Genomic DNA, 27,515 nt, shown 5'->3' on the forward strand with positions numbered 1-27,515 from the left:
ATTAAAATTGAAATTTATCAAAAAAAACCATAATTAATTATTTTAAAATAAATAATTGGATATATATTAAATCATATTTAAAATTAATATATATATATATATATAATTTAAAAAAATGATTTGAAGAAGGAATTTGAGGGAGAGAATGGGGAAGGAATGATGTGACAATTTGATTAGCAAAAAAAAATAATAAAATTTCTCTCTCTTCTCTCTCCTCACCTTTTATCTTTTTCCAACCATCATTCTCTCTCAAATTCCCTCCCTTATCACTAATCTTAAAAAATAAATATATGTTATTCTTAGTAACTTAATTTTTTTTTATATTAATAAAAAAAATTTAAATTACTTACTAAATCATTTTAAAACTTATCATAATTAATTAAATACATTTTAAAATTTATTTACTAATTTAAATATTTTTTATTATTATTTTATCTTAATTTGCTTTTATTTTTTTTATGAAATATTTTAATTTCTTTTATTTCAATCTTTTTTATTTAATAATATATTTAAATTATATAATTATTATTTTTTATTAAAAATTTAACATTAATTATAATTTTTATTTATTAATAATAATAATTTAATATTATAATATTTTGTTTAAAAATATATATATAACATTGTAAATTAAAATAAAGAATATCTAGTAACTAAATAAAAGAAAGAAAAAAAATTATGTTAAATATATTAGTTTTTTATTTAATTTATTAATTAATTAATTTAAAAATATAATTTTACTTAATAATTCTTTATTATAAAATATCTTATTATTAAAAATAAATATTATTAAATTTTAAAAATAATTATTTAAAATTTTATTTTAAAAAAATATTAATATTACTTACCTTAAATATTAATATGCATCCTTTTATCATTTTTTACTAAATATTACAATTGATAAATCAAACTTATTGTATTTGCATATTTTAATCACCATTGTCTCTCATATTATTTATTTTATACCTCACTTCTAATCATTTTTTTAACTCTTATGTTCTCAATCAATTCTAGTATACAATGTTTCATTTTATTTTTATTATAATAAACAAATTTAAAATAACTTTCAATTACTTTAAAACTTACCTATTTATTTAAATATATTTTTATATTTTTTTCTAATTTAAATAATTTTTATTATATATAGAGGTATATTAACAATTATTTAAAATATGTCAAAATAATTGTATTATAACAAATATTAATATTAATATCCCATTTATTCCCTTTTAGAATATTTCTTCCTCTTCACAAATCAACTCATTATATTTATATTAACCACCAATATCATTTTCTCATCTCTAATTTTATTAATTTCATCTCAAACATTACCAACTTTTTAATATATATATATATATAATTAAATATAAAATTTTAATAATCAATATTTTTATTTTAAATTCTTCTCCAATTTAAAAATATCATTTCAAGTATATAATGTCTTATTTTATTTTTTTAATAATAATAAATAAATGTAGAAGGACTATTTTTTCAATCACTTTAAAACATATTAGTTAAATATATATATATATTTTTTCTAATTTATATATTTTTTAAAATACATAAGAAATATTATAAATTAAAATAATAAATATTTATTATATTTTATAAATACTTTTATATATATATATATAATTAATTTATAATTTTAATACTAAAAAAAATTACATTATTAAAATCTCTAACACTTATATATATATCATTTAAATTATGTTTCAATGATTTATTATTAACCTTAATCATTCTCAATTTTTATTATATTTAAGAATTTGACTACGCAATTCTCACCATATTTAAGCATTCGAATTTCTCGTATGATCCTTGACTTCGAATTACCCTCCGTGGAGGAACTTTGCGATTTTTAATGGTGCATTTTTAAACATTCGATTACCACTTTTCGGCATGATCTTAGGCTCTTAATCACTTATTAGTGGATGCTTAGTTTTTTTCACTCTAACAATCTTGCTTCCACTTCATCTATCAATGTTTCGCGCACCCATATATAATAATTACTTTTAGAGACATTCGAACTTTGGTTTTAAGTGTGTACGAAATGTTAACACTTTATTCGGTAAACCATGATTGTTGAAATAAATTTATAATTTTTATATGTATATATATTTTGTAAGTTAAATTTTGAATAACTATATATATATTAAATACATTTTTTATACTTATAAAAAATATAATAAATGTCATTATATTTGTTATCCTCGTATTAAATAATTTTTTTTTCTTATAAAAGTGGACTAACTTTATATTTTTCTCACAAATGTTTGCTATATCAAAAATATTTTTTTATTTTTAATTTATATGTATATAAAATATTTTGATTTAATAGGTTAAGTTTTTATTTATATATAAATATAATAAAAAGAAAATATTTATATAATTAATAATGATAAAAATTATATTTGTGACTGACCGATTATCTCCCGTGGTCTATGTCCCGTTTCATAGCTTATCACGTGTTTGTGAGACATGTGGCAATATGGAAGGACTACCGCGAGACAACTCGAGATTGAATGATTTCAACATTGATTTGTGTGTCAGACATCTTTTAAAATGAAACATTTAGTTTTTAAAATATTTTAAAAATACTTGAAGCGGTAAGAAATTAATTATGTAAAACAATTAATCATTTGTTCAAACATTAATAATCTAGGAGATTAAATAACAATTTAACCAGAATCCGATTTAAATCAATTTAAAGATTATATATTTGAAAATCAGAGTTGCTAAGAGATTTTATGAAAATCAATAAAATGATACGTGTACAAACGTATTTATACTAGAGTTTCTAAAAAAGGTGGTTCGTTGTCTGTTTACGCTCGGGAAAGGGCTTTCGCGCTAGGTTCTCTACGCCCGCCTAAAGACGGTTTTCAAAATTATTTAAAGAAGGTGGATACCTGTTGCGTTGATGTTCAGACTTAACAAAACCTGAAAATATCAGAAAAAGACATTAGAGAGTATAACCAAACAAGGCCTTAGCAAAAACATTTACTTTGGGAAACATCCCGGAAATTTTTTAGAGTTGTTTTCTGACCTCGAGAATACCATTTTTAGAAAATGGGGTTTGGTTACAAAATAGTTTTAGATATTTGAAATTTGGAACCAAACTGGCTTAAGGATTACATCCTAGGTTTGAGTCCGATCTTGTCAATCTGGGCTTAGTAGGGTTTGAGAGGTTCAATCTTGAGTGTGGGTTCAGACTTAGACCTAGGGCTGGGGTTAGGCATAACGGTCTTAGAATAAGTGGGGGTTTGATCCTAGGCTAGGGCTTAGGGCTTAGCCTAGGCTAAGATGAGGCTAAGCTTAATCGTCGGTCCTAGGTTAGGTGTCAAGGTCAATCCTAGGTCAAGTGGCAAGGTCGTTCCTAGGTTAATTTGGTCTAGGTTAGTTTTGTCGATCTTAAGCGAATTCTCTCGGTCCTAGGCTCACGGTCCTGGGCAGATTCTCTCGGTCCTAGGTCAATTTCTTCGATCCTAAAATAAAATCTTAGGAACGAGTGTTCTTATTTTGGTCAAAAACTCTAGATGCCTATAACTTTTGATTGAGATGTCCAAATCACAATCCGTAAGTTGTAGTAGGTTCATATGATCACGAAGAACAAATTCCCTAACATAAATAACGATTTCGAAGATCTTAAGAGGATTAATTTCAAAACACCATTTCTAGGTCAAAATTTGGGATCTTTTAAATTAGGCAATTTCAAGGCCTGATTTTTATTCTATTAGCTTTGAAATAATGAATATAGTTAATCCAGACAAAAACAAGTACATCATTACATTATTAAAATGGTTTTGAAAGATTGAATCAAAATATAACTTTTTTCAAAAAAACAAATTTGATAAAAAATGATCAAAATGGTGAAACAATCACTTGTGATTCATCCATACATGTTAACAATCATGTATAACTACTAATTAAATCAACAAATCCAACTTAAAAGCAAGAACACGAAATTTCAAAAATTCAGTTTTTAAACTTTTTTTTAATAAAATTTCAATTTAATTAAACATGATCAAAATATGATTACAGTTATTTAGAAATCATCCAAACATGTTTATAAACATGTAATACAACTAATTGAATCAACAAGATCGGATTAAAAGCCAAAACACAAAATTTTAAAAATCCAAAAATTAGTTGTATGGAAATCATTCAAACATGTTTATAAACATGTATATCAACTATATGGATCCACAAATCCAGATTTAAACCAATAACACAACATTTAAAAAAAATCAGTTTTCAAACTAATTTTTGCAAAATCTTGATTCAAGACGATTTGATCGATTTTCTTTCAACAAAAAGCTCACACATGATGTACATAATGATTCTTAACAAATAAAGCATACAATCAAGCACAAGAAGACGATCAAACTGATCAAACAATAAAATTTGCAGAAATTCAAAATTTTCAATTACAAATCAAAATTTAAGACTTTTGGAATCATACCAACAACTGGAAAACATTCATGGGAAGTGTTGGAAGTGATCTAAAAGCTTGGATCGCTGAAAAAAGTTAAAAAAACTGTTTTTCGCCGGAAATTGTAGGTTTTCGATCGGGGTGAATTGAGGTGTAATTTGTGGTTATTGTTTGATGGATTGGTAGTAGAGGGGTAGGGGCTATTTATAGTGCTTAAAGGTCTGCTGTAGAAAGATAATTTGACTCGTCTTTGATCGATGGCGTTCTTATCACTAATTCGTGGTAGTCTTATCCCGAGGAAGATAAGGCTTCTAGATAAGGGGGAACGTAGGCGCTGACGAGGGGATCACGTGGGCGAAAAAATCAACGGATTTGATCACCTATGGCGAGGTCGCGATTCCAGCAACCACTACATCCTAGGGAAGAAGACGAAAAAAACGACGTCGTTTTGAGTAATGGAACTTCGAGTTTCGTTTGGTTCCGTCAGCGGTCATCCTAGTTGACTAACGGGGTTAGTCTGTCCCATTAGTTGATCTAGTGCGGGTGCGCGCGCGTGGTTTCGCTACAGTTGGGTGTCTGGCGCGCTCTGGGCTGTCGGATGAGATCTGGGCGCTCATCTGATGGTCCAGGATCCTGCTGCAAAATTTTAAACATAAAATCAGCCACGAATTATGCAATTTTAAATTTTATTTAAAAGGTTATTAAAAATCGAGTTTAATTCCTTTTAAATAAATTTTTCACTAAAACTTTCAAAAAAATTATTTCTAGACTCATAATAACAATTATGATCATGTTTTATTTTTTGGGGGAAATTTTGAGAATTTTGGGGCATTCTATTTAATTGATTTAAGTAATTAATTAAACATAAATCACGAATAAATTCTAATTAAATATTTTTTAACCCCTTCCTCGATCTAATTTGGGTAAAATATATGCAAATATTTTATTCTCAAATTATTTTTAAAATTTTGGAAAGTTTCTTAATTAAGAATTATTAGTTAAGGTTTAATTATGACAAATTAATCCTTAATTATGTTTTAATTCCTTTTTTGAAATTATTTTGAATATAAAAATCCAAAATAATATTTTAATATTACTAAACATAAAAATTATTTTTCAAATAAGATAAGTCAAATTTTCATGTTTACAATATTTTATTCTCACAATTTCTTTTTTTTAATTAAGAAAAATAAATTAAGAGGAAGAAATTATCTTAATTTATTATTTTATTTTTTTAATATATTTTTATAAAATTATTATATTCCTCGTAATAATAATTACTTGCAAAGATTTAAATATTGATATTATAAGTGATGTAATATTATATTTTAATATGAAAATTATAAATTGAAAAAAAATATTATATTAGTAGTGAGAAATTAAGAAATATATATATATATATATATATTAAGAGAGAAAATAATTAATATATATAAAATATTTATATTAAATTAATGATGATAGATATTATTTTTTACTCTTAATATTTTATTTTTAATTAATTTATTATATATATTGTTATTATATATATAGATATAAATTTGTTGTATAATATTATATATTTTTATATATAATTTATTGATGAAAAAAAACATATTTTATATTATTAGTGTGAAAAAATATATATTTATCTAGAAAAAATTACCTATCTTAAAGATATATCGAAAATATCTTACCGTAATATATCGAAAATATTCAATTTTTAATTTTTTTCTAAAAAAATGGTAAGGTATGATTTCAAAATTATTGGTACAGTAAATATATAACATTTTTAAAATTTTGATATATCCAGATATATCGAAATAGTATTTATAAGTTAAAAAATATATATAATACTTAAGGAAATAATTAAATATAATTGATAAAAATTTAATTATAAAAATATAATTTTTAAATAATATCAAAATATAATTATACTGAAATATTATTTAATATATAAAATCTATTGATTTTTTTAAGTTAATATGTTTTTTAGGTATAAAGAAATTAAGGTATATTAATGTAAGGTAAATGTATGAATTTTTTGAATATCGAAATTAAGGTATACCGAAATCAAGGTAAAGTAAATGTATGCATTTTTTGCATATAAAATTTTAAGTAAAATATAAAGTATGAATAAAACATTAAGGTATATCGTACCCACCCATCCTTATTTATCTATATACAATAAGAAATATATATATAAATTAATGATAGGAAGAAAATTTTAACATCAAATTATGTGTCATTATACATGTCACCTAAGAAATATACACTTAAGAAATATTACACGTAACCATTTATATTTATTTAATTATAAATTGTATATGTTACCGCACAATATTTAATATTTTCTTTTTCTTTAGTTTTTAAAAATATAATAAGGAGTAATTTATATTTATTTAATTATAAACTGTATATGTCACTCTACAATATTTAATATTTTTTTCCTTTACTTTTTAATATTTAAAATATATTTAGTAATTTATCTCTTTTCAATATTTTATTATTAAATTATTATAAATAATATTTTAAAATTATTAATATATATTATTACTGTATATATACATATATAATTTTTTTTATAATTTTAAATGTATTATCAAATTATTTTTTATTATTATTCATTTTATTTGAAATTAAACAGCTACAAAATAAATTCTTAATTATTCAATAACCTAACTCAAATAATAAAATACTAATATTCAAAATAAATATAGATCAAATTATATATTTTGTTATTTAATTTGTTATTTTCCCTATTATTACATTAAAAAATATATAAATAAATAAGTTAACTAATAAATAAATATATATATATATATATATAAATATAAAGAGTGAAAAATTATTAATGAAAAGATAAAAAATAAATTATTAATAAAAAAAAAAAATTATTAATAAAAAAAAAAGAAATAAATAAATATTTTAAATTATATTTAATAATCATATAACACCTAAAAAATATAACACGTAAAAATTTATATTTCTTTAATTATAAATTGTATATGTCATCCTATCATATTTATTATTTTATCTCTTTAATTTGTTAATATTTAAAAAATATTTAATAATTTATCTTTTTTTAATTTTTTATTATTAAATTATTATAAATAAAATTTTAAAATTATTAATATATATTATTATATATACATATATAACTTTTTATAATTTTAAATGAATTATTAAATTATTATTTTGTTTAAATATTTATTTTATTTAAAATTAGACCATTATGAGATAAATTCTTAACTATTCAGATAATCCAAATCAAATAATAAAATACTCATATTCTTGATAAATATAGTTCAAATTATATAATTTGTTATTTGATTTATTATAATTTTTATTATTACTTTAAAAATTATATAAATAAATTAAGTAACAAAAATATATAAATATATTTATAAATAACAATTAAGGAGTGATAAATTATTAATGAAAAGATAAAAAATAAATTATTAATAAAAAAAAAAAAGATAAATTACTAATGGAGAGAAAAGATAATTACATGATAATTGAGAACACACCTTTAAGAGTTATTATATATATATATATATATATTGATACATTATTTAAAAAAAATTCAAAAATCAAAACAAGTTATATTTGAAAAAAAAAACAAAATGATAAAAAAAATGTCAAATAATCAAAGTGTGACTCCTTATTAGATCAAATCTCAATTTTCTTTTAAGCAAATATTATCATTGATATTTTATTTATTTATAATGCTAAAACATTTAAGTTGATTTTGTATGACTTAAGAAAGAAGAAAGTATTCCTAATTTGTAAGAATTTTTTTAAAATCTCAATTGACCAATAAATAACTCCAATTTGACCATTCATAAAACTAAATAAATAATAATAATAAATTATAGCATGGATCTTAAAATTTATCAAAATATTAATTTTTTATTCACTTTTTACTTAATTTTTATTTATTTAATTCAAACATATCTTTTATATTAAATGTAAATAAAACCACTTTCACTTTTTATTTTTATATTTTGTTAAATAAAATTGATTGTAATAAAATATTAATTTAAAAAAGTTTACATTTTTTTATAATATTCTTGATTATATTTTCATAATTATTATTTATTTAGATAAATAAGTAAAGAAAATTGCTTTCTTTATAGTCTTCAATTAAAGTTTTAGGATTATTTTATTTTATTTTAATTAAAAATTTAGAAAGCTAGCTATTTGATGGTGAAAATACAAATAATAAGTACAGCTGTGATCTTCAAAGAGAGTGAGAGAGAGAATCCCTCACGTTTTGAAGTTCTGTAGCCACAGCTCTAACTTCGAGCTCTATTTGCTGGTTTTTCTTGTTTGCATCTGCACAGATAAAAAAAAGGGGACATGAAAAAGCTTTTTTCTTGGGGAATCGTTACACTTTTTGTCATTTTCTATTAAATCAGAAGTTGAGAAAGATTTAGCTAGGTTTGAAGCATCAGAGTTTCTCGATCTGAAACCACAGAAATCAAATACAACTTCTTTTGCTTCTGGGTGTGAACGGAAATCCTTGTATGCAAGGGTAGAAGCTCTATTGTGGATGATGGACCAGATAATCGACCGTTCCCCAAATGCTCATCGGGTGTTTCGAGTTCAAGCTCCACTGGTAAGCAGTCCATTTTGTCTTTTCAACATTTTCTTTCCTAGCCCTTCATTCTTCATCTTAAGAATGAAGTTTGTTTTGGTAGAATGTTCAGTTTCTTGTGAATTTCCATGATATGTATAAAATGTCTCCTGGGATTTGTTTGTCTGGTGTTTTTCTTTGATTGAATTGAACTTGTTTGAAGAGATGGGTTCATCATTTCTTGAAGATACAGTAATCTGATATCCTTTTATGATGGGTCTTGTTAGAAGAAATGTTGTTATGATTTTTAGTTGATTATACAGGTAGAACAAATGAGGCAGGCCAAACCCTAGGTATATGACTGATATATCATGTGATTTTAGGATGATTCTAGTTTGTAACAGTCTTCTTTTCTTCCTATTTCTGTCATTTTTCTTCTTCAATGGGAAAATTATATACAAATATATTTCTGCACCAGGTAAAGATTCACCCTTGTATGTATGTCAATTAATAGAAAATATATGAACATGGGAGTTTCTTTTTCATTAGTAGAAGGCCAAAACTGATGATTGTTTGGGTCTAAGAGAAGTGAATACTGTTTTCTCTCTTGGGATTTACTGAAATGGGTTTACTCAAACGCATAAACCCCTATTTACTACTATAGTTGACTCTGATGATTGATTTTCAATGCCGTTTTCTTTCAACGTTGTAGGTGGAATCTGTTAATTGCTATTGTAAAGTAGATTCTGGCCTAAAAACTGTTGCTGGTGCAAGTAAATTCGTTCCAGGATCTAAACTATGTATCCAGCCAGATATTATTAACCCGCGTTCTCATAGAACAAAGAACTTGAGGAGGGAAAGGACAAGAATTCAAGCGCCTCTCCTGCCTGGTCTTCCAGACGATCTTGCGATTGCTTGCCTGATTCGAGTCCCTCGTGTGGAACACAACAAACTGCGTCTAGTTTGCAAAAGATGGTACCGACTTCTTGCAGGAAACTTCTTTTACTCTCTCAGGAGAAACCTGGGGTTGGCAGAAGAGTGGGTTTACGTAATAAAGCGAGATCGAGATGGAAAGATCTCGTGGCTCGCGTTTGATCCAACTTACCAGGTTTGGCAGTCACTTCCACCTGTTCCAGATGAATACAGTGATGCTTTGGGGTTTGGCTGTGCTGTTCTGAGTGGTTGCCATCTATACCTTTTCGGAGGAAAAGACCCGATTAAAGGTTCAATGAGAAGAGTTGTTTTCTACAGTGCGAGAACAAATAAGTGGCATCGAGCACCGGATATGCTGAGGAAGCGCCATTTCTTTGGTTCTTGTGTGGTGAATAACTGCCTATATGTGGCTGGAGGTGAATGTGAGGGGATCCAGAGAACACTCCGATCAGCAGAAGTTTATGATCCGAACAGGAACAGGTGGAGTTTCGTTGCAGATATGAGTACAGCCATGGTTCCATTTATAGGTGTGGTTTATGATGGGAAATGGTTCTTGAAAGGTCTCGGTTCACATCGAGAGGTTCTTAGCGAAGCTTATATTCCTGAAACTAATTCATGGACGCCTGTAAACGATGGAATGCTGGCTGGTTGGCGTAATCCATGCATTTCCATGAATGGTATGTTGTATGCTCTAGATTGTCGCGATGGGTGTAGGCTTAAGGCTTATAATGAAGAAACCGATACTTGGCAACTTTCTCTGGATAGTAAACTGCATCTAGGGAGCTCTCGAGCACTTGAAGCGGCAGCTCTTGTACCACTTAATGGTAAACTCTGCATCGTCCGCAACAATCTAAGCATAAGTATGGTTGATGTTTCGAGTTCAGACAATAACCCACAGTTATGGGAGAATATAGTAGCTGGTAAGGGCCATATCAGGACCCTTTTCACTAATTTTTGGTCCACAATAGCAGGGAGAGGTGGCTTGAAAAGTCACATTGTTCACTGTCAGGTGCTTCAATCTTGAATTTGATTTTGTTTCTTCTTCCTGGCCACTCCTGGTTCAAGAACATAAAGCAGCTAGTTTTGGCTCGGATTTGATTTGCGACAACTTAATCCGTCTCAGTTAAATATAGAACCTTTATAAACTAAACTTGTTTCGGTATATATTCGTCCTGGTAAATTTGGGGCAGTTCATCAACTTTGTTGCATTATGTTTATTTTTGTTGTAGAATTTCAGCATGGTAGAAATTCAAGTCATTTTTCTATGAACCTTGTTTAGGATTTTATTTTAATTCTCTATGTTTGTTCATCCCCCTTTCTTTCTGGGTATTTTTTAAATTTAAGAAATAAGCCTAGGTTAACTTGTCTCTTACTTTATAAGTCAATGATTGTTTTTTCACTCCAAAAAAGAGTTTTAATTGTACGAGAAATCGTTGTTGAAGGCTCGGATTCTTGATCTGACGGACAAGAGATGCGTAGCATTCCTTGAAGGCTTGGACGGAAGCTACACGATAGGCTGATCTTTGATCGAACCGGCAGATGATCATGGATAAATCGAAGGAAGTCATTGCTCAAAACAACATCGTTCCTTATTTCCCACACGCACGTGACAATGCAAGCCTCGTTAAGGTAACAAGGTTATAAGTCCAAAATGGTTATTGTACCCGATATAATTTGTCCCTTACGGGCACCTCAAATATCCGATATTAGAACATTTCTCTCTTCAATCTTGTTTTTGTCAATTTGAAATAAGAACGAACAAAAAATAATGAAAAAAATTAAACAAATAATAAGGAAAAGAGAGGTAAGAGAATAGAAAATTTCTTAATATTGCATAAGATAATTTTAATATATATAAATCGAGTATTTCAATTTTACATTTTAATAATTGGTATTCAATTAGCTCCATTTTAATAATTGGTATTCAATTAGCTCCGGAATTAGTTATCAATTTTAATCTTAATATGTATAATGAAACCATTTAGAAATATTTTAGAAATAAATTTTGCTTGACTGTGTTTTTCTTAAAAAAATATATATATAAGTTGGTGGTGAAAAATGGTACCATTATGTTAGTTGGTCATGATCCTGCATTCATGCTGATTGAAAACAGGGGTGTATTTAATTAATCTAATGTAATGAATTTCTTTACTCAGCAAGAGAAATATATAATGAATCCATTTCAGATAATTAACAAGAATAGTGAGCAGAACTAGTGAGAATAAATTTGTATATATTGATGGATAAAACAATCTCAAACTCCTTCATAGTTGAATTTACAAGTATATAATGTAGAGATTGTATATGGAAAGTTTATATACAAGTAGTTGAAGTAGCTTTTCATATACAAGTAGTTGCTGATTTAGAGAAATAAAAGATACCAATTTTATTTGAAATTGAAACCAAACATATTTCAGCATACTGAAATTTGAAAGTAGATACATGTTGAGAGCTGTTACCATTCAATGAGCCTGTTGCTTTGCTTGCATCTGAAAGGAAAAAGAATGGATTATGACATTTTTCACTCTTTCTATTACAAAAATGGTGGTACACTTTACATTATAACAGCTAGTGAGCCTATATGGAAATTCTGAATTCAAAATGGAGTTGTTAAAGTTCTTCTCGAAATGCGACAAACAAACAAGTTTCCAAATTTTGACAAGAGTTGACAGAAGTTTGAACCAAAATACATCATCCAAATTCACAAATTAAAGCTCACATATGCTCATATTTCACAATAATTGTTTCCCAATTCAAATTAAAGCACAATCAAATACAATTTTATTTTATTTTCATCTTTCAAGAACAGACAATGGAGCTATCCTATCGAATTGGAATTCACAATTCTGGCCAGAACGACGCCAAGATCTCAGAATGAAGTTGTCACACACTTCTACAAAGCTAGCTAACATAATCAAGATTTTCACATTAGAAAAGTGCATGCATTGTTAGAGAATTGAACATAAGGTTGTGGTACATAATTTCATTTGAGGAAGAAGCAAAAAGTAAAGAAATACTTCAGAAGAAGAAGACAATTCATTTGCTATTCAACATCATTACACATAGTGCAATTACTTATTTTTATTATAATCATAAATGAAAATAACTAGTGATAATTAATTAACTGCTAATAGCTATTTGGAAATACATGAACATCAATTTTGCAAAGTTACATTAACTTCTAAGTGAACTTGTAGTGACATTTATAAACATGTTATAACTTTGAAGGAAATCAATATTAACTTAGTGAATGGCTTCTTTTGAACTTATGAAAATATTCATGTAATAATTTAGTAAAGCTGAATCTTCAGTACAAAATGGAAGTATAGTTAAATCCACTTCACATAAAACACAAGGTAAATATATATATAGTAATTATAGGTGGAGCTAAACTTCACAGTAATATAAATTATGAAATTTAAATAAATTATGTGCAAATTATATAATTTTAATAATATTTATTTAGACTTAATGAAAATATATATGAGAAATATGTTCCTAGAATAGATTCATTTCAGATGTGTTTTGATGCATCACTATTAAGATGAAATTTACCATCTTCATAATACTATAAAATAGTTTGAATGGTAGTTCACTTCAACTTAAAACGTTTTTAGATGAATTATAACAGAAATATTTTGAAATCGTAAGTAAAACTTTTATCATTCAACGATTCAAATCACTCAATCCTATTATACAATGGGTGGTTGATGAATCATTTTGAAAATAATTTCCTCCACTTTTCTGTTTTGGAGAAAAATCAGAAATATTTGAGGATCTACATAAGATTAAGGATTTGGAAAAGCTAAATTTGACTACCCACAAAAGAGAGAATCAATAGAAACAATAAATTCATCAGGAAGTTACTAGTTTTTGCCATGGGTTCATAGTTTCTCATAAGCTTTGAATAAAATCAGATGAAACAGTAGTATAATAATTTAGCCCTAGTTCATAAACAACATCACCATGAAATCAAGATCTCAGATTCTTAAGATTTCTCAGGGAAAAACTTAACTACTCATAAAAATCAATGATAATTTTAAAGTTGAAGCAAGTTTATTACCTTAGATAGAGTTAATTAGGGATTCCTGGCCTGTTTTTTTCTGGCAATCCCGAATTACCTCAAACTGCGTTGCTGGAAGCTTCTCCGAGAGAAACCCAGCATGAAATTCCAGCAAATTGGACTTGAAATCGACATCAATCCCTGTAACAGAGATCCATAAGAAGAGTTTTTTTGTTTGGATTCCAATAACATCTGTAACAGAGCCGTAGCTGAGTTTTCCTTTTATCTTTTTTTCGAAATAGACAAGCTGATCGAATTGGATGTAGCAAGTTGTATCGAGCTCAATTTCAAAGTTTCCGTCTGAAGTAATAGAATAGGATTTGGCGGCGCTCGGGATGAGACCTTTCGGGAAACCGAATTTAGGGAGGAGATCGTGGATGTCTGCAACTTGATCGGAAAGCGTCAATAGATTGTCATGTGCGGAGATTGGTGTTTCGCTGAAAGAAGGATGTATGCAAGAGAGAAAGATCTGGAATAGGAAAAGAGAGATCAAAAGTGATGGTCGTTCCGCCATGACACAATTCACACAACAGTCAACACAGAGAAAGAGAGGAAGACCCAAACAACTAACACCGATTACCAGAGGTCTTTGGACTTTTTAATCACAAAATTGTGATATTTATGAGTCATCATCATTAGTATATGGAGATGGAGATAAATGAAAAAGTATAAAAAACTCATTTGAGTTCTTGAACTTGACACCTAATTTAGAATTTTTATATACATTTAAAAGCTCGTTTGGATTCGCGAGCATGTTTGTTAAAAAGTTCGTAAAAATGTTCGTTTAGAGGCTCGATTATGAGTTCACGAACATATTCGTTTAGAGCCTTGTTTAAACCTCGTTTAATATTTATTAATATATTTGATAGGATCGACTTTATCAATAGAGACGTGGTCTGACGATTAATGAAAAACTTATGAAAAACGGTTTGAAAGAAATCTTGTTAGGTATTTGATTCACTTTTTATTCTACGCAAACCCTTGTAAACACTTGAAACAGAATCAAGTGCATAAATGTTTACTTAGGTTTGAAGCTTAAGATCAAGAAGGAGAAAATGACAGAAAAAAACAACACAACAGTTTGTTTATGGATGTTCGGAGCAAACTCTCCTACGTCACCCCTTCTTCCAACCACCAGAAGAATTCACTATAATATGCTTTGAATTAAATACAGTTTGCACGAATAGCTCACTGTTGAACAGAACAGACTCTGTTCAACATACAATATGATGAATATCACTAAGCTAAAACGATACTTTGATTTAACTCTCTCTTGATTAACACCCAGTACAATCAGGAAAGCAACTAACATTTTGAATGTTCAAGAGCTTGATTTCACAGTAATTCCAGAGACACTTCTTAGAATGCGAATGATAGATTGAATGCTCGAGAGATTGTCCGTTGTCCTTTAGATTCTTTAAATAATGCACAAGTACCAACGATCGAATCTTCATATTGATACGTGGCACTTCTTCATTGGAACGCCTCCATAGTACACAACAGACTCTGAATACAAGGATCGTGGCAGTACACAACAGGTAGTGCGCCGAATATTCTTCAGAGATTTACCTGCAAAATAAGTAATGGGAAGGATATTCGCTTACGTGTCATTGGTTGATTGGTTACATCTAACTGTCGTACTGATCTTCACTAGAAAGTGGAGCAAGAGTAGCATACAACTATAGCACGTGGGTAAGCGGGTGCTAGCTTCAAGCAACTGCTTAAGCAAGGTATTAGACGTATTTCAATTAGACGACCTCGTCTAATGAAATCAAACCTCCCCGTCTAATAACTTAATCCATTAGACCACCTGGTCTAATGGGATTAGACTTACGTCTAATTACAATCACTTCAGACTAATCTAAAGGAGTTAGACTGCACGTCTAACTTTTACAAGTTAGACTGCACGTCTAACTTTCTCTTTCCATTAGACTGCACGTCTAACTCCACAAGTTAGACTGCACGTCTAATTACGGTTCTACTTTAGACTAGTCTGAAGGAGTTAGACTGCACGTCTAACTTTCACAATCCATTAGACTTGCACGTCTAACTCCACGAGTTAGACTGCACGTCTAATTACGGTTCTACTTCAGACTAGTCTGAAGGAGTTAGACTACACGACTAACTTTCACAATCCATTAGACTGCACGTCTAATTACGAGTCTATTAGATTGCACGTCTAACTCTACGAGTTAGACTGCACGTCTAATTACGAGTCTATTAGACTGCACGTGTAACTCCATGAGTTAGACTGCATGTCTAATTACGAGTCTATTAGACTACACGTCTAATTTCACTAGTTAGACTGTACGTCTAACCCCGCTTAGTTAGACTACACGTCTAACTTCGCTAGTTAGACTGCACGTCTAACTTCGCTAGTTAGACTGCACGTCTAACACCATGCATTTAATACCAAATCGGTCTAATGAACCTCATTAGAACCAAGTCTTATGAAATCTGATTTCGATACACCTGTATCAAAAACAATTAGACGCATAGATTATCCATTCATCATTTCATCATCAAAATTCCAATAGTTAAACTATTTCAACACTTAGTCAAAATAATTTGACCCAACAATTTCTCCCTTTTTGATGATGATATTGAAATCCTGCATAGGCAACATATTATTGTATCCATCATATAGATGTAAACAAACCCCTGTTTACATACAAACATTTTCAAATACACAGTATTCAGAATATAAAATTCATAAGCACATAAATAAGAGTGCTTTTAGGAGAAACACACAAAACATTCTTCCAAAAACAACCAAAATAAGTTCAAAACACAACAACATCAAAAGATCTTTCAAAAATTTCATCTTAAATGAAAATAAAGTATATTCTAATCTTCTTCTTCTTCTTAATTATTTTTCTGGAAAGGATAGTCTTCAACCTAAGAAGTCTATAAGACTGTGGTTAGAGGAGGGTTAGAAACATCTCTTTTCCTTTTCTTAGACTTGAGCCTCTTCACCCTAAGAACATATTCAACAACCTTCTGGTTGTTCAGAGTTTTAGAAGAAATGTGATATCCTTTACCGGATTCATCGAGAAGGAAGCAAAGGAAAGCGCCAAGAGGACCGTCAAAGCCAAAGATTCTCTTCTGAGTGTAGATCATTCTGACTAGATTTCCAAAGAGAAAACTAGTTCAGTTGACAGATACGCCCCTGGTGATAGCCACCATTATCTTAAAAACCTTCGTACAGTACTTGTAAGAAGATTCTTTGGCGAGAAGAGATTTGGAAATAATTTCGCTTAGAAGAGCAAACTCATCTTTCAGGAGGCTTTTCTTACCGTGAATATCCATAAGGGGAGAATTAGAGAAGACTTTCATCATTGTGAACATAATTTCAGGTGGAGAGGGTGAAAACTCATGAATACCTACAGTGGGAAGTTGGAGGAACATACCGAATGAACTTTCGGAGATACAGATCATCCTGCCCATAACGATCCCAGCAATATACTTGTCCTGATAGAAATTTGCCATTTTAAGGAACTCATGAATCAACTGTTCGTGATAGATATGATGAGGGGTGAGGAATTTTCGCAGCCCAGAGGCTTTCAATGACTCAAACATTTTCAACATTTCAGGAGATTTCAACGTGGATACCGATCTAAAATCCACTTGAAGAGATTTCGGAGAGAGGGATGACATTTCGACTAGGTAAACAAGAACTAGACGATTCAAATTCTAGAGAGAGAGACACAGATTTTGAAATAATCAACCATTTGAGTAATATCACTCATTAAAAACCTATAGTGTAGTTAATATGCAATGATCATATCTACCGTCAAAAATTCAGAAATCTGTTCCCAAAGGACGCATTATTTAATATTAATCATGAAAACGCACAGTTAATACTAAATGTACAGACTAAAGTTATTAGAAATATTAGTCATTCTTTATGTATTGAGAGACACGTGTCTTCAATCCTTTTGAGGAATGACTAATTTGATTTTTGGCGGGAATAAGTACATGAGCAGATACATAATCAAAAGACAGCTGTCCAAATAGCCAGAAGATGAAAAGTCAAATTACACGAGTAGTTAGACGTTTATTCTTCTTTTCACATTTTCAACTTCTACTTGGAAATCTGTCTATTAGACGTATACGTCTAATCACGCAAGAACACCACGTGAAACACGTGTGTTTGGTTAGACGTGAGCATCCTCTTGCTCATGACGTAAGAACGTCTAACATCTATTAGACGTATGCGTCTAACCACGCAGGTTAACTAACCAAGACAAATATTCCAAAGGAAGATTAAACTGCTAGATTAGACGTACGTCTAAGTAGTTTTGTTTCTAAAACCCCTAATCCTCAGGACGTATTAAGACCTCTATCTTCATGTCTATTCAATTACGTTTTTGAGCAATACGTTCTCCCTCAAATTATGCACGTAATCACATCAATCAAGATCAACAAGACCTAAAATGTTTCTAAAATGAGAGAACTTAGCTTCGGGCAGAGGTTTCGTGAAGATGTCTGCCGTTTGTTGATTTGTGGGAACATATTCAAGACGAATCTGCTTTTGATTGATGTGTTCTCGGATAAAATGATGCCTGATTTTGATATGCTTTGTCCGAGAATGTAGAACTAGATTGTAGGTGATTGCGATAGAACTAGTGTTGTCGCAGAAAATTTGAGACTCTTCAGCCTCAATACCATAGTCCCTGAGCTGTTGTTGAATCCACAAAAGCTGAGAGCAACAACTGCCCGCTACAAGATACTCTGCTTCTGCTGTAGACGTGGCAACTGACGTCTGCTTCTTGCTGAACCATGAGATTAGACGATCTCCAAGGAACTGGCAAGTTCCACTCGTGCTTTTTCTATTAATTTTGCACCCTGCATAATCCGCATCTGAGAAACTGGTCAAATTGAAACTGGAATCCTTCGGATACCACAGTCCCACATTTTGAGTTCCCTTTAAGTATTTAAGAATACGTTTAGCAGCAGTAAAGTGAGAAAGTTTAGGATTAGCTTGAAATCTGCCACAAACTCCAACGACAAACTGAATGTCTAGCCTGCTAGCAGTCACATATAGAAAGGATCCGACGAGTCCTCTATATGTTGTTACATCGACACTTTGGCCACCTTCATCTTTATCCAGTTTACTAGAGGAGCTCATTGGAGTGGCTGCGGCAGAACATTTCTCCATTCCAAACTTCTTTAACAGTTCTTTGGTGTATTTGGCCTGATTGATGAGGGTCCCTTTTTCTAACTGACGAACTTGAAGCCCAAGGAAGAATGTTAATTCTCCCATCATGCTCATTTCAAATTTGTCCGGCATCAACTTAGAAAATTTCTCACACAATTTGGGGTTAGTTGAACCAAAAATAATGTCATCAACATATATTTGAACAAGTAGAATGTGAGAGTCTTTAGTGAATCTAAACAAGGTTTTATCCACAGTTCCAATAACAAAATCATGATCAAACAAAAGTTCAGTTAAAGTGTCATACCAAGCTCCAGGAGCTTATTTTAGACCATACAATGCTTTATCAAGCTTATAAACATGATTAGGTAACACATGATCTATAAATCCAGGGGGTTGCTCAACATATACTTCTTCACTCAATTTCCCATTTAAAAATGCACTTTTCACATCCATTTGAAAAACCTTAAAGTTCTTAAATGATGCATATGCTAGGAAGATTCTAAATGCCTCAAGTCTTGCTACAGGTGCAAAAGACTCATCAAAGTCGATACCTTCCTCCTGTCTGTATCCTTGAGCAACTAAACGAGCTTTGTTTCTAATGACTAAACCATCTTCACTAAGCTTGTTTCTAAAGACCCATCTTATTCCTATAATTGACTTATCAGTTGGTCTAGGGGTAAGATGCCACACTTTATTTCTCACAAATTGGTTTAAGTCCTCTTGCATAGAATTGATCCAATCTAGATCAACAACGGCTTCACCAATTTTCTTGGGTTCAATCTGAGAAATAAATGCAGAATTGTCCTTCGAGGAGAGAAGGGATTTCCGATGATCAATTCTGGTTGATGATATCTGTTCCATCTAAAGTTGGATCCAAGGGGATTGGTCATCTGAACGGGTGACTCCGCGAAGTCTAAACTCTCAACATCTTGTTGAATATGATTTTGTACGTCTAGTTGAACCTCAACCGGATCATCCACTAGATCAGACAACGTAATCCGCTTATCCAGAGTTTATTCTTCTTCACTCACAGACTCAAGACTTGTCGCTTTTAGTCTGTCAGCAAGATCAATGGGTTCAATGGATTTGCTCTCAACAGGCTAATCAAAAACTACATGGAGGGATTCCTCATTGGTCTGCATTCTTTTGTTGTATACTCTGTAAGCCTTGCTTACTGACGAGTATCCCAAAATGAATCCCTCATCTGCTTTAACATCAAAAGTGGTCAGATAAACCTTTCCATTATTATGAATAAAACATTTACACCCAAATATCTTAAAATAAGAAACTGTGGGAATTCTCCCATAATACAGTTCATAGGGAGTTTTATCAAAATATTTGTTGATTATTGACCGATTTTGTGTATAGTAGGCAGTGCTTATGGCTTCCGCCCAGAACCTCTGAGGCACGTCTAATTCAGCTAGCATAGATCTCGCGGCTTCTTTCAGAGTCCTCACTCTTCTCTTAGCAATACCGTTTTGCTGTGGAGTTCTGGCACTAGACAACTCGTACCTAATTCCAGTCTCCTCGAGATAAGAGGTTAGGTGTCTATTAGTGAACTCAGTTCCCTGATCACTTCTAATGCATGCAATATTCAAAGATTTCTGATTCTGAATTCTTTTAAATATTCTAATCAAGTTTTCAGCAATTTTATCCTTTGATGGCAAAAATGCAACCCATGTAAATCGAGAAAAATCATCAATAACAATTAGGGCAAATCTCATTCCTCCTAAACTTTTTACAGGAATTGGACCAACAGATCCATATGTAACAGTTCTAGGCAACGACTGGATTGAGATTTCCCTTTAGTTTTGAACGATGATCTGCCCTGTTTACCTAACTGGCAAGCAGGACATACCTTGTCCTTATCAAATTGCAATTTAGGTAATCCAATAACTAAGTTGTTTGAACAAATGTTGTTAATGGTTTTGAAATTCAAATGATTCAACCTTTTATGCCATAACCATTTCTGGTCATTCTTGGCAATCATGCACATAGGATCAGAAGATTCTTTTTGCCAATTCATTTTGTATGAGTTTCCTACTCTACTTATAGTTAACAAAGTATTTCCGTCTTGGTCCTTAACTAGACATGCATGAGTTTGAAAATCAATTGACAAACCATTATCGCATAATTGACTAATACTGATCAAGTTATAGCACATATTGTCTACAAGTAGTACGTCATTAATGGTTAGGTTACCATGAATAATCTTACCCTTACCCATGGTCTTACCCTTCTTATTGTCACAAAAAGTAATTTTAGGTCTAGAGCAATCTGCTATATCAGTAAGAAGCCATCTGTTTCCTGTCATATGCCTGGAACATCCGCTATCGAGATACCATACAGATTCCTCTAGTCCATCGTTTATTTATACCTACACGAAGAAATATTTACAATCTTTTGGTACCCACTTTTAATTGGGTCCTCGGTCAATCAGTCCCTTAGGAATCCATATTTGAGTTATTTTGATGGATTTCCCATTTTATGTTGTGATTAATGCGTATGTTTTTGACTTAGTAGACGACTTTCTGCTAGCCACTGAACCCTTAGCTTTTGAAGAAGACTTTCTTTTAAAACTCCTTGACTTTGAGTCAGGTTTTAGATTGCCAGACTTGCTAGCTGCTTCTAATTAATTCTTCAGCCAACTAATAGACGGCAGAACATAAATAATTTCATTCTTGAAAGCTATTTCTTCACGAATGGGATCAGATTCACTATCAGTCATACCTCCTTTAACAAAACTTATTGGCTTAAGCTTGTCATTTGCTGAGTTTGACTTTTTGCAGGACAGGTTAGGGTCATTGCTGTTAAATCCTAGACCGGATCTAGATCCAACAGGTTTTAACATACTGATCTGATGTTTGACAGCATCTCCGGACCTTGTCCATGCACTAACAACATAGTTTAACCTATTCTTTTCAGATGAAAGAGTTTGAATCTGTTCTCTGAGCATCTCATTCTCAGATGAGATCTCTGCTATGTTTTCGTCAAAAATATTTGATTTAGAATTTTTGTTAGAAGAGAGAATAGTTGATTCATATTTCACTTTCATTTCATAAAAAGAATCAGTTAACTTTTTGTACTCAATGACCATTTCATTGAGTGCATTAGTTAACTCTTCGTTTGTAAATTCTGGTGTAGAGACATCATTTACCTTAGATTGGTCATCTGCCATCAAACATGTAACAACTTCAGTCTCTCTTTCAGCAGGAGACTCCTCTGAGTCGCTATCAGCCCATTTGGATTTGTTTTCAACACACATGAAAACTTTCTGATCCTTCTTTGCTTGAACGTTTCTACCATAGATCCGAGTAAGCTTATCCCATATATCTTTAGAAGAGGAACATGGCTTTATTTCATAGAAAACGTTCATGTTGATCGACTGATACAGAATGTTCCTAGCAACATTATCCAGGTTGTTGGTCATCTTGTCTTCAGTAGTCCACTCACTTCTTGGCTTTAAAATCTTTATGGGTCCATCAGTAATGACGCTCCACATATCACAATCAAGGGCAGCCAAGTGATCTTGCATTCTCATCATCCAATATTCATAGTTATCTCTTGACAGAATAGGGATCTCATTAATGATAGACATGATTTAGGATCTTTGAGCTTGAGAATAGAAATAGAGCTCTGATACCAATTGATAGGATCGGCTTTATCAATAGAGACGGGGGTCTGGCAATTGATGAAAGATTTATGAAAAACGTTTGAAAGAAATCTTGTTTGAGATTTGATTCACTTTCTATTCTACGCAAACCCTTATAATCACTTGAAACAGAATCAAGTGCGGAAATGTTTACTTAGGTTTGAAGCTTAAGATCAAGAATGAAAAGATGACAGAAAAGAACAACACAATAGTTTGTTTATGGATGTTCGGAGCAAACTCTCCTACGTCACCCCTTCTTCCAACCACCAGAAGGATTCACTATAATATGCTTTCAATCAAATACAGTTTGCACGAATAACTCACTGTTGAACATAAAAGACTCTGTTCAACTTACAATATGATGAATATCACTCAACTAAAATGATGCTTTGATTCTAACTCTCTATTGATTAACACACAGTACAACCAGGAAAGCAGCTAACAGTTTGAATGTTCAAGAGCTTGATTTCACAGTAATTCCAGAGACACTTCTTAGAATGCGAATGATAGATTGAATGCTCGAGAGATTGTCCATTGTCCTTTAGATTCTTTAAATAATGCACAGGTACCAACAGTCGAATCTTCATACTGATACGTGTCACTCTTCCTTTGGAACGCCTTCATAGTACACAGAAGACTTTGAATACAAGGATCATGGCCGTACACAGTAGGTAGTGCACCAAATATTCTTCAGAGATTTACCTACAAAACAAGTAGTGGGAAGAATATTCGCTTACGTGTCATTGGTTGATTGGTTACATCCATCTATCGTACTGATCTTCACTAGAAAGTGGAGCAGGAGTAGCATACAACTATAGCACGTGGGTAGGCGGGTGCTAGCTTCAAGCAACTGCTTAAGAAAGGCATTAGACATATTTTAATTAGACGACCTCGTCTAATGAAATCAAACATCACCGTCTAATAACATAATCCATTAGACCACATGGTGTAATGGGATTAGACTTACGTCTAATTACAATCAGTTCAGACTAATCTGAAGGAGTTAGACTGCACGTCTAACTTTCACAAGTTAGACTGCACGTCTAACTTTCACAAGTTAGACTGCACGTCTAACTTTCACAAGTTAGACTGCACGTCTAATTTTCACAAGTTAGACTGCACGTCTAACTTTCTCTTTCCATTAGACTGCACGTCTAACTCCACAAGTTAGACTGCACGTCTAATTACGGTTCTACTTCAGACTAGTCTGAAGGAGTTAGAATGCACGTCTAACTTTCACAATCCATTATAATTGCACGTCTAACTCCACGAGTTAGACTGCACGTCTAATTACGGTTCTACTTCAGACTAGTCTGAAAGAGTTAGACTGCACGTCTAACTTTCACAATCCAGTAGACTGCACGTCTAACTCCATGAGTTAGACTGCACGTCTAATTACGATTCTATTAGACTACACGTCTAACTCCACGAGTTAGACTGCACGTCTAATTACGAGTCTATTAGACTGCACGTCTAACTCCATGAGTTAGACTACACGTCTAACTCCATGAGTTAGACTACACGTCTAATTACGAGTCTATTAGACTGGACGTCTAACTCCACGAGTTAGACTGCACGTCTAATTTCACTAGTTAGACTGTACGTCTAACACTGCTTAGTTAGACTACACGTCTAACTTCGTTAGTTAGACTGCACGTCTAACACCATGCATTTAATACCAAATCGATCTAATGAACCTCATTAGAACCAAGTCTTATGAAATCTGATTTCGATACACCTGCATCAAAAATAATTAGACGCATAGATTATTCATTCATCATTTCATCATCAAAATTCCAATAGTCAAACTATTTCAACACTTAGTAAAAATAATTTGACCCAACAATATTAAAATTTAATAAAAAAAATGAAACTCTTCACTTAAGATAAAACTCTTCACTTAAGGTGATATTTTAGGTAGGAAACAAATTCTTAACTATTTATAAACGAGATTAGTTTATGAGCTCAACTAAATAAATATGAGTCGAGCTCTAATTCTAATATAAGAAATGGATTAACACATTTATAAATTAGTTTACGCGCTCTATCACTAAGTACGAGACTTCACTAACATATAAACGAGCTCATTATGAGATGAGTTTGAGCAATTCATGAGCTCAACTATATAGATACAGGTCGAGCTTGAGTTTTAGTATCAAAAAGGATTTACCATTTATAATATTAGTTTACGTGCTTTATGTTATAACGAAAATACAAGAAATGACATAAACAATAAAAAACACAAATTTAATGAGGTTCACCAAGATAAAACTTGACTATGTCCATCAGAAAGAGATAATATTATTAAAGAGATCAAAATAAAAAATACATTATGATAATCTATGGTTATGACGCGAGTTTATATAACACTCGGTCTCCCCCAAAATCCTAACAGATATAGAACTAAGACTAAAAGTGATGTTCTCACGACAAAATTTTCAGCTTTCTAAAGTGTCCGACTACACATTTAAATAAGTCTCAACTAGGTAAACACCAATATCTTGGCAAAAAGTCTCCAAAATATTATCACAATATTTTCTAAGTTGTATCACCATAATAAAATATCAGATTTCCTTTTGTGTTAATTTTATTTTCTTATATCAAAATTATTCACAAAAAGATATAGTTTCATTTTGTTCAATATTTTCTTTCATTGTAACAAACAATTTAAGACTACTAAACAAATCTCCACATTGACTTAAATTCTCTCAAATGCCCTAAATTCATTAGTCAATGCCATAATGTTATATCTCATCTTTCTTATCTAGAGTTGCTATAAGACATCTTAACAGTTTCATTAGTAAATATGAAATGGTACAAATGCATTAGTCAATGTCAGATGATTGAGATACATTAGTTAATTCCAGATGACCTAGATGCATTCCTTGATGCCGGATGACCCGAATGCATACGCCGAAGTCATATGACCTAGATAAATTCGTCGATGTGGGATGACCTTAATGCATTTATTGATGTCGTATGACACAATGCATTCACCAATGCTGGATCACACATATGCATTCATCAACGCTAGATGACCTACAGTTATCCATCGATGATGGATGGCCCATATACATTCGTCGATGCTAGATGACCTAGAGGCATCCGTCGAGTCTGAATGGCTCAGATGCATTCATCGATGTTAGATGACACAGATGCATTCGCCGATGCTAGATGACCCATATGTATTAGTCAATGTTAGAGGACCCATAAACATTAGTCAATACTGAATGGTACAAATGCATTAGTCGATACCGAATAACCTAGATATATTCATCAATGCCGAATGGCTTAGATGCATTCGTCAATGTTAAATAACTCAAATGCATTATTAATATGGGATGGCATAAATGCATTAGTTAATGCCGAATGACCTAGATATATTTGTGAATGTTGGATGTCCCATATGTATTTTTCAATGCGGATGACCCAAATGCATTCGTCAATACAATATGGACCATATGCATTCCTCAATGATAGATGACCCAAATGCATTCGTAAATGCCTAATGACCTAGATGCACTCGTCAATGCTGGATGACCCAGATGCCTTAGTAAATTTCTAGATGAGTCAGATGCATTAGTCAATGTTAGATGACCCAAATGCATTAGTCAATGCCAGATTTCTAGATGCATTAGTTAATGCTAAAGATGACCCAAATGCATTAAACAATGTTGAAATGACTCAGATGTATTATTCAATACGAGAGATGACCCAAATGCATTAATCAATGCTAAAATGACCCAAATACATTAGTTAGTGTTGGATGATGACCTAGATGTTCTATCATCTCTACTAGATTAACCCAAATGCATTAGTCAATGCTTTATGACCTAGATGTATTTATCAATATCAGAGATGACATAAATGAATTAGTCAATGTAGAAATGTCCAATTACATTAGTTAATGCGAGAGATGACCCAAATACATTAGTTAATTCTGAAACGAACCAGCTGTATTAGTTAATGCCGAATTATGGCTGTTATATCGTCTCTCTCTTCAAGATCTAAAGGTGTCTCTAAGACAACTTAACAACTTCTTTGTTAACCCAAATATTCAAGTCTACTCAACAAATTTCCACATTTACTTGAATACTCTAAGATGTATGAGATGTATTAGTCTCCTCTTTCAATACACCGATGATAACACTATCTACAAGACAAAACATATCTATTGAATGTGCCTTCTCCTCAAGAATGACCATCTCAATGTTTGTTCTTGTTTCTACCGGAAACTTCAACAACCCCATAAGCCTTGTTGTTTTACTAAAGTCTGTATCTTAATCTGTCATTATGTTCCTCCAGAATGGTATCTTAGTGGTTGTTCTTGTTCATATTGGAAACTTCAGTGACCCCATAAGTCATGTTGTTTGAGTAGATCTCATATCTTAATTTATCATTCTGTTCCTCCATAATGACCATCTCAACGCCGACAATTTCAGCGACCTCATAAGTCTTGTTATTTTAGTAGAGCTTGTATCTTAATCTGTCATACTATTACTCGAGAATGACAATCTTAATGATTATTTCTATTAATGCCAACGACTTCAACAATCCCATAAACTTTGTTATTTCAGTAGAGATCACATCTTGATTTGTCTTCAAGTAAATCCAAAATTGCGGTCGTTTTGCACTTGTCTCATAAAATGAAGTTGTTGTTGTAGCAATGTTAAGTCAAAACCCTAGATCTAAAGGGAGGTTAATCGACATACTGTG

General features: G+C 31.1%; 1 protein-coding gene and 1 long non-coding RNA gene across 2 annotated transcripts; one reads left to right on the top strand and one right to left on the bottom strand.

Annotated features, from left to right (window-relative positions):
• Positions 1-8,651: 8,651 nt before the first annotated feature.
• LOC124912258 (F-box/kelch-repeat protein At1g55270-like) lies at positions 8,652-11,232 on the top strand. Its single transcript, XM_047452825.1, has 2 exons — positions 8,652-9,032; positions 9,703-11,232. Exons 1-2 carry the CDS (start codon positions 8,967-8,969, stop codon positions 10,945-10,947), a joined length of 1,311 nt encoding a protein of 436 aa, XP_047308781.1. The 5' UTR covers positions 8,652-8,966; the 3' UTR covers positions 10,948-11,232.
• Positions 11,233-12,194: 962 nt separating this feature from the next.
• Positions 12,195-14,601, bottom strand: LOC124912002. The gene is made up of 2 exons (XR_007096635.1): positions 13,987-14,601; positions 12,195-12,412 (listed from the first exon to the last, which is right to left on the bottom strand). It is a non-coding gene; the product is annotated as an uncharacterized LOC124912002 (long non-coding RNA).
• Between the last annotated feature and the right edge of the window lie 12,914 nt (positions 14,602-27,515).

The sequence above is a fragment of the Impatiens glandulifera genome, chromosome 8, assembly GCF_907164915.1.
Source record: "Impatiens glandulifera chromosome 8, dImpGla2.1, whole genome shotgun sequence".
Taxonomy (NCBI): Eukaryota; Viridiplantae; Streptophyta; class Magnoliopsida; order Ericales; family Balsaminaceae; genus Impatiens; species Impatiens glandulifera.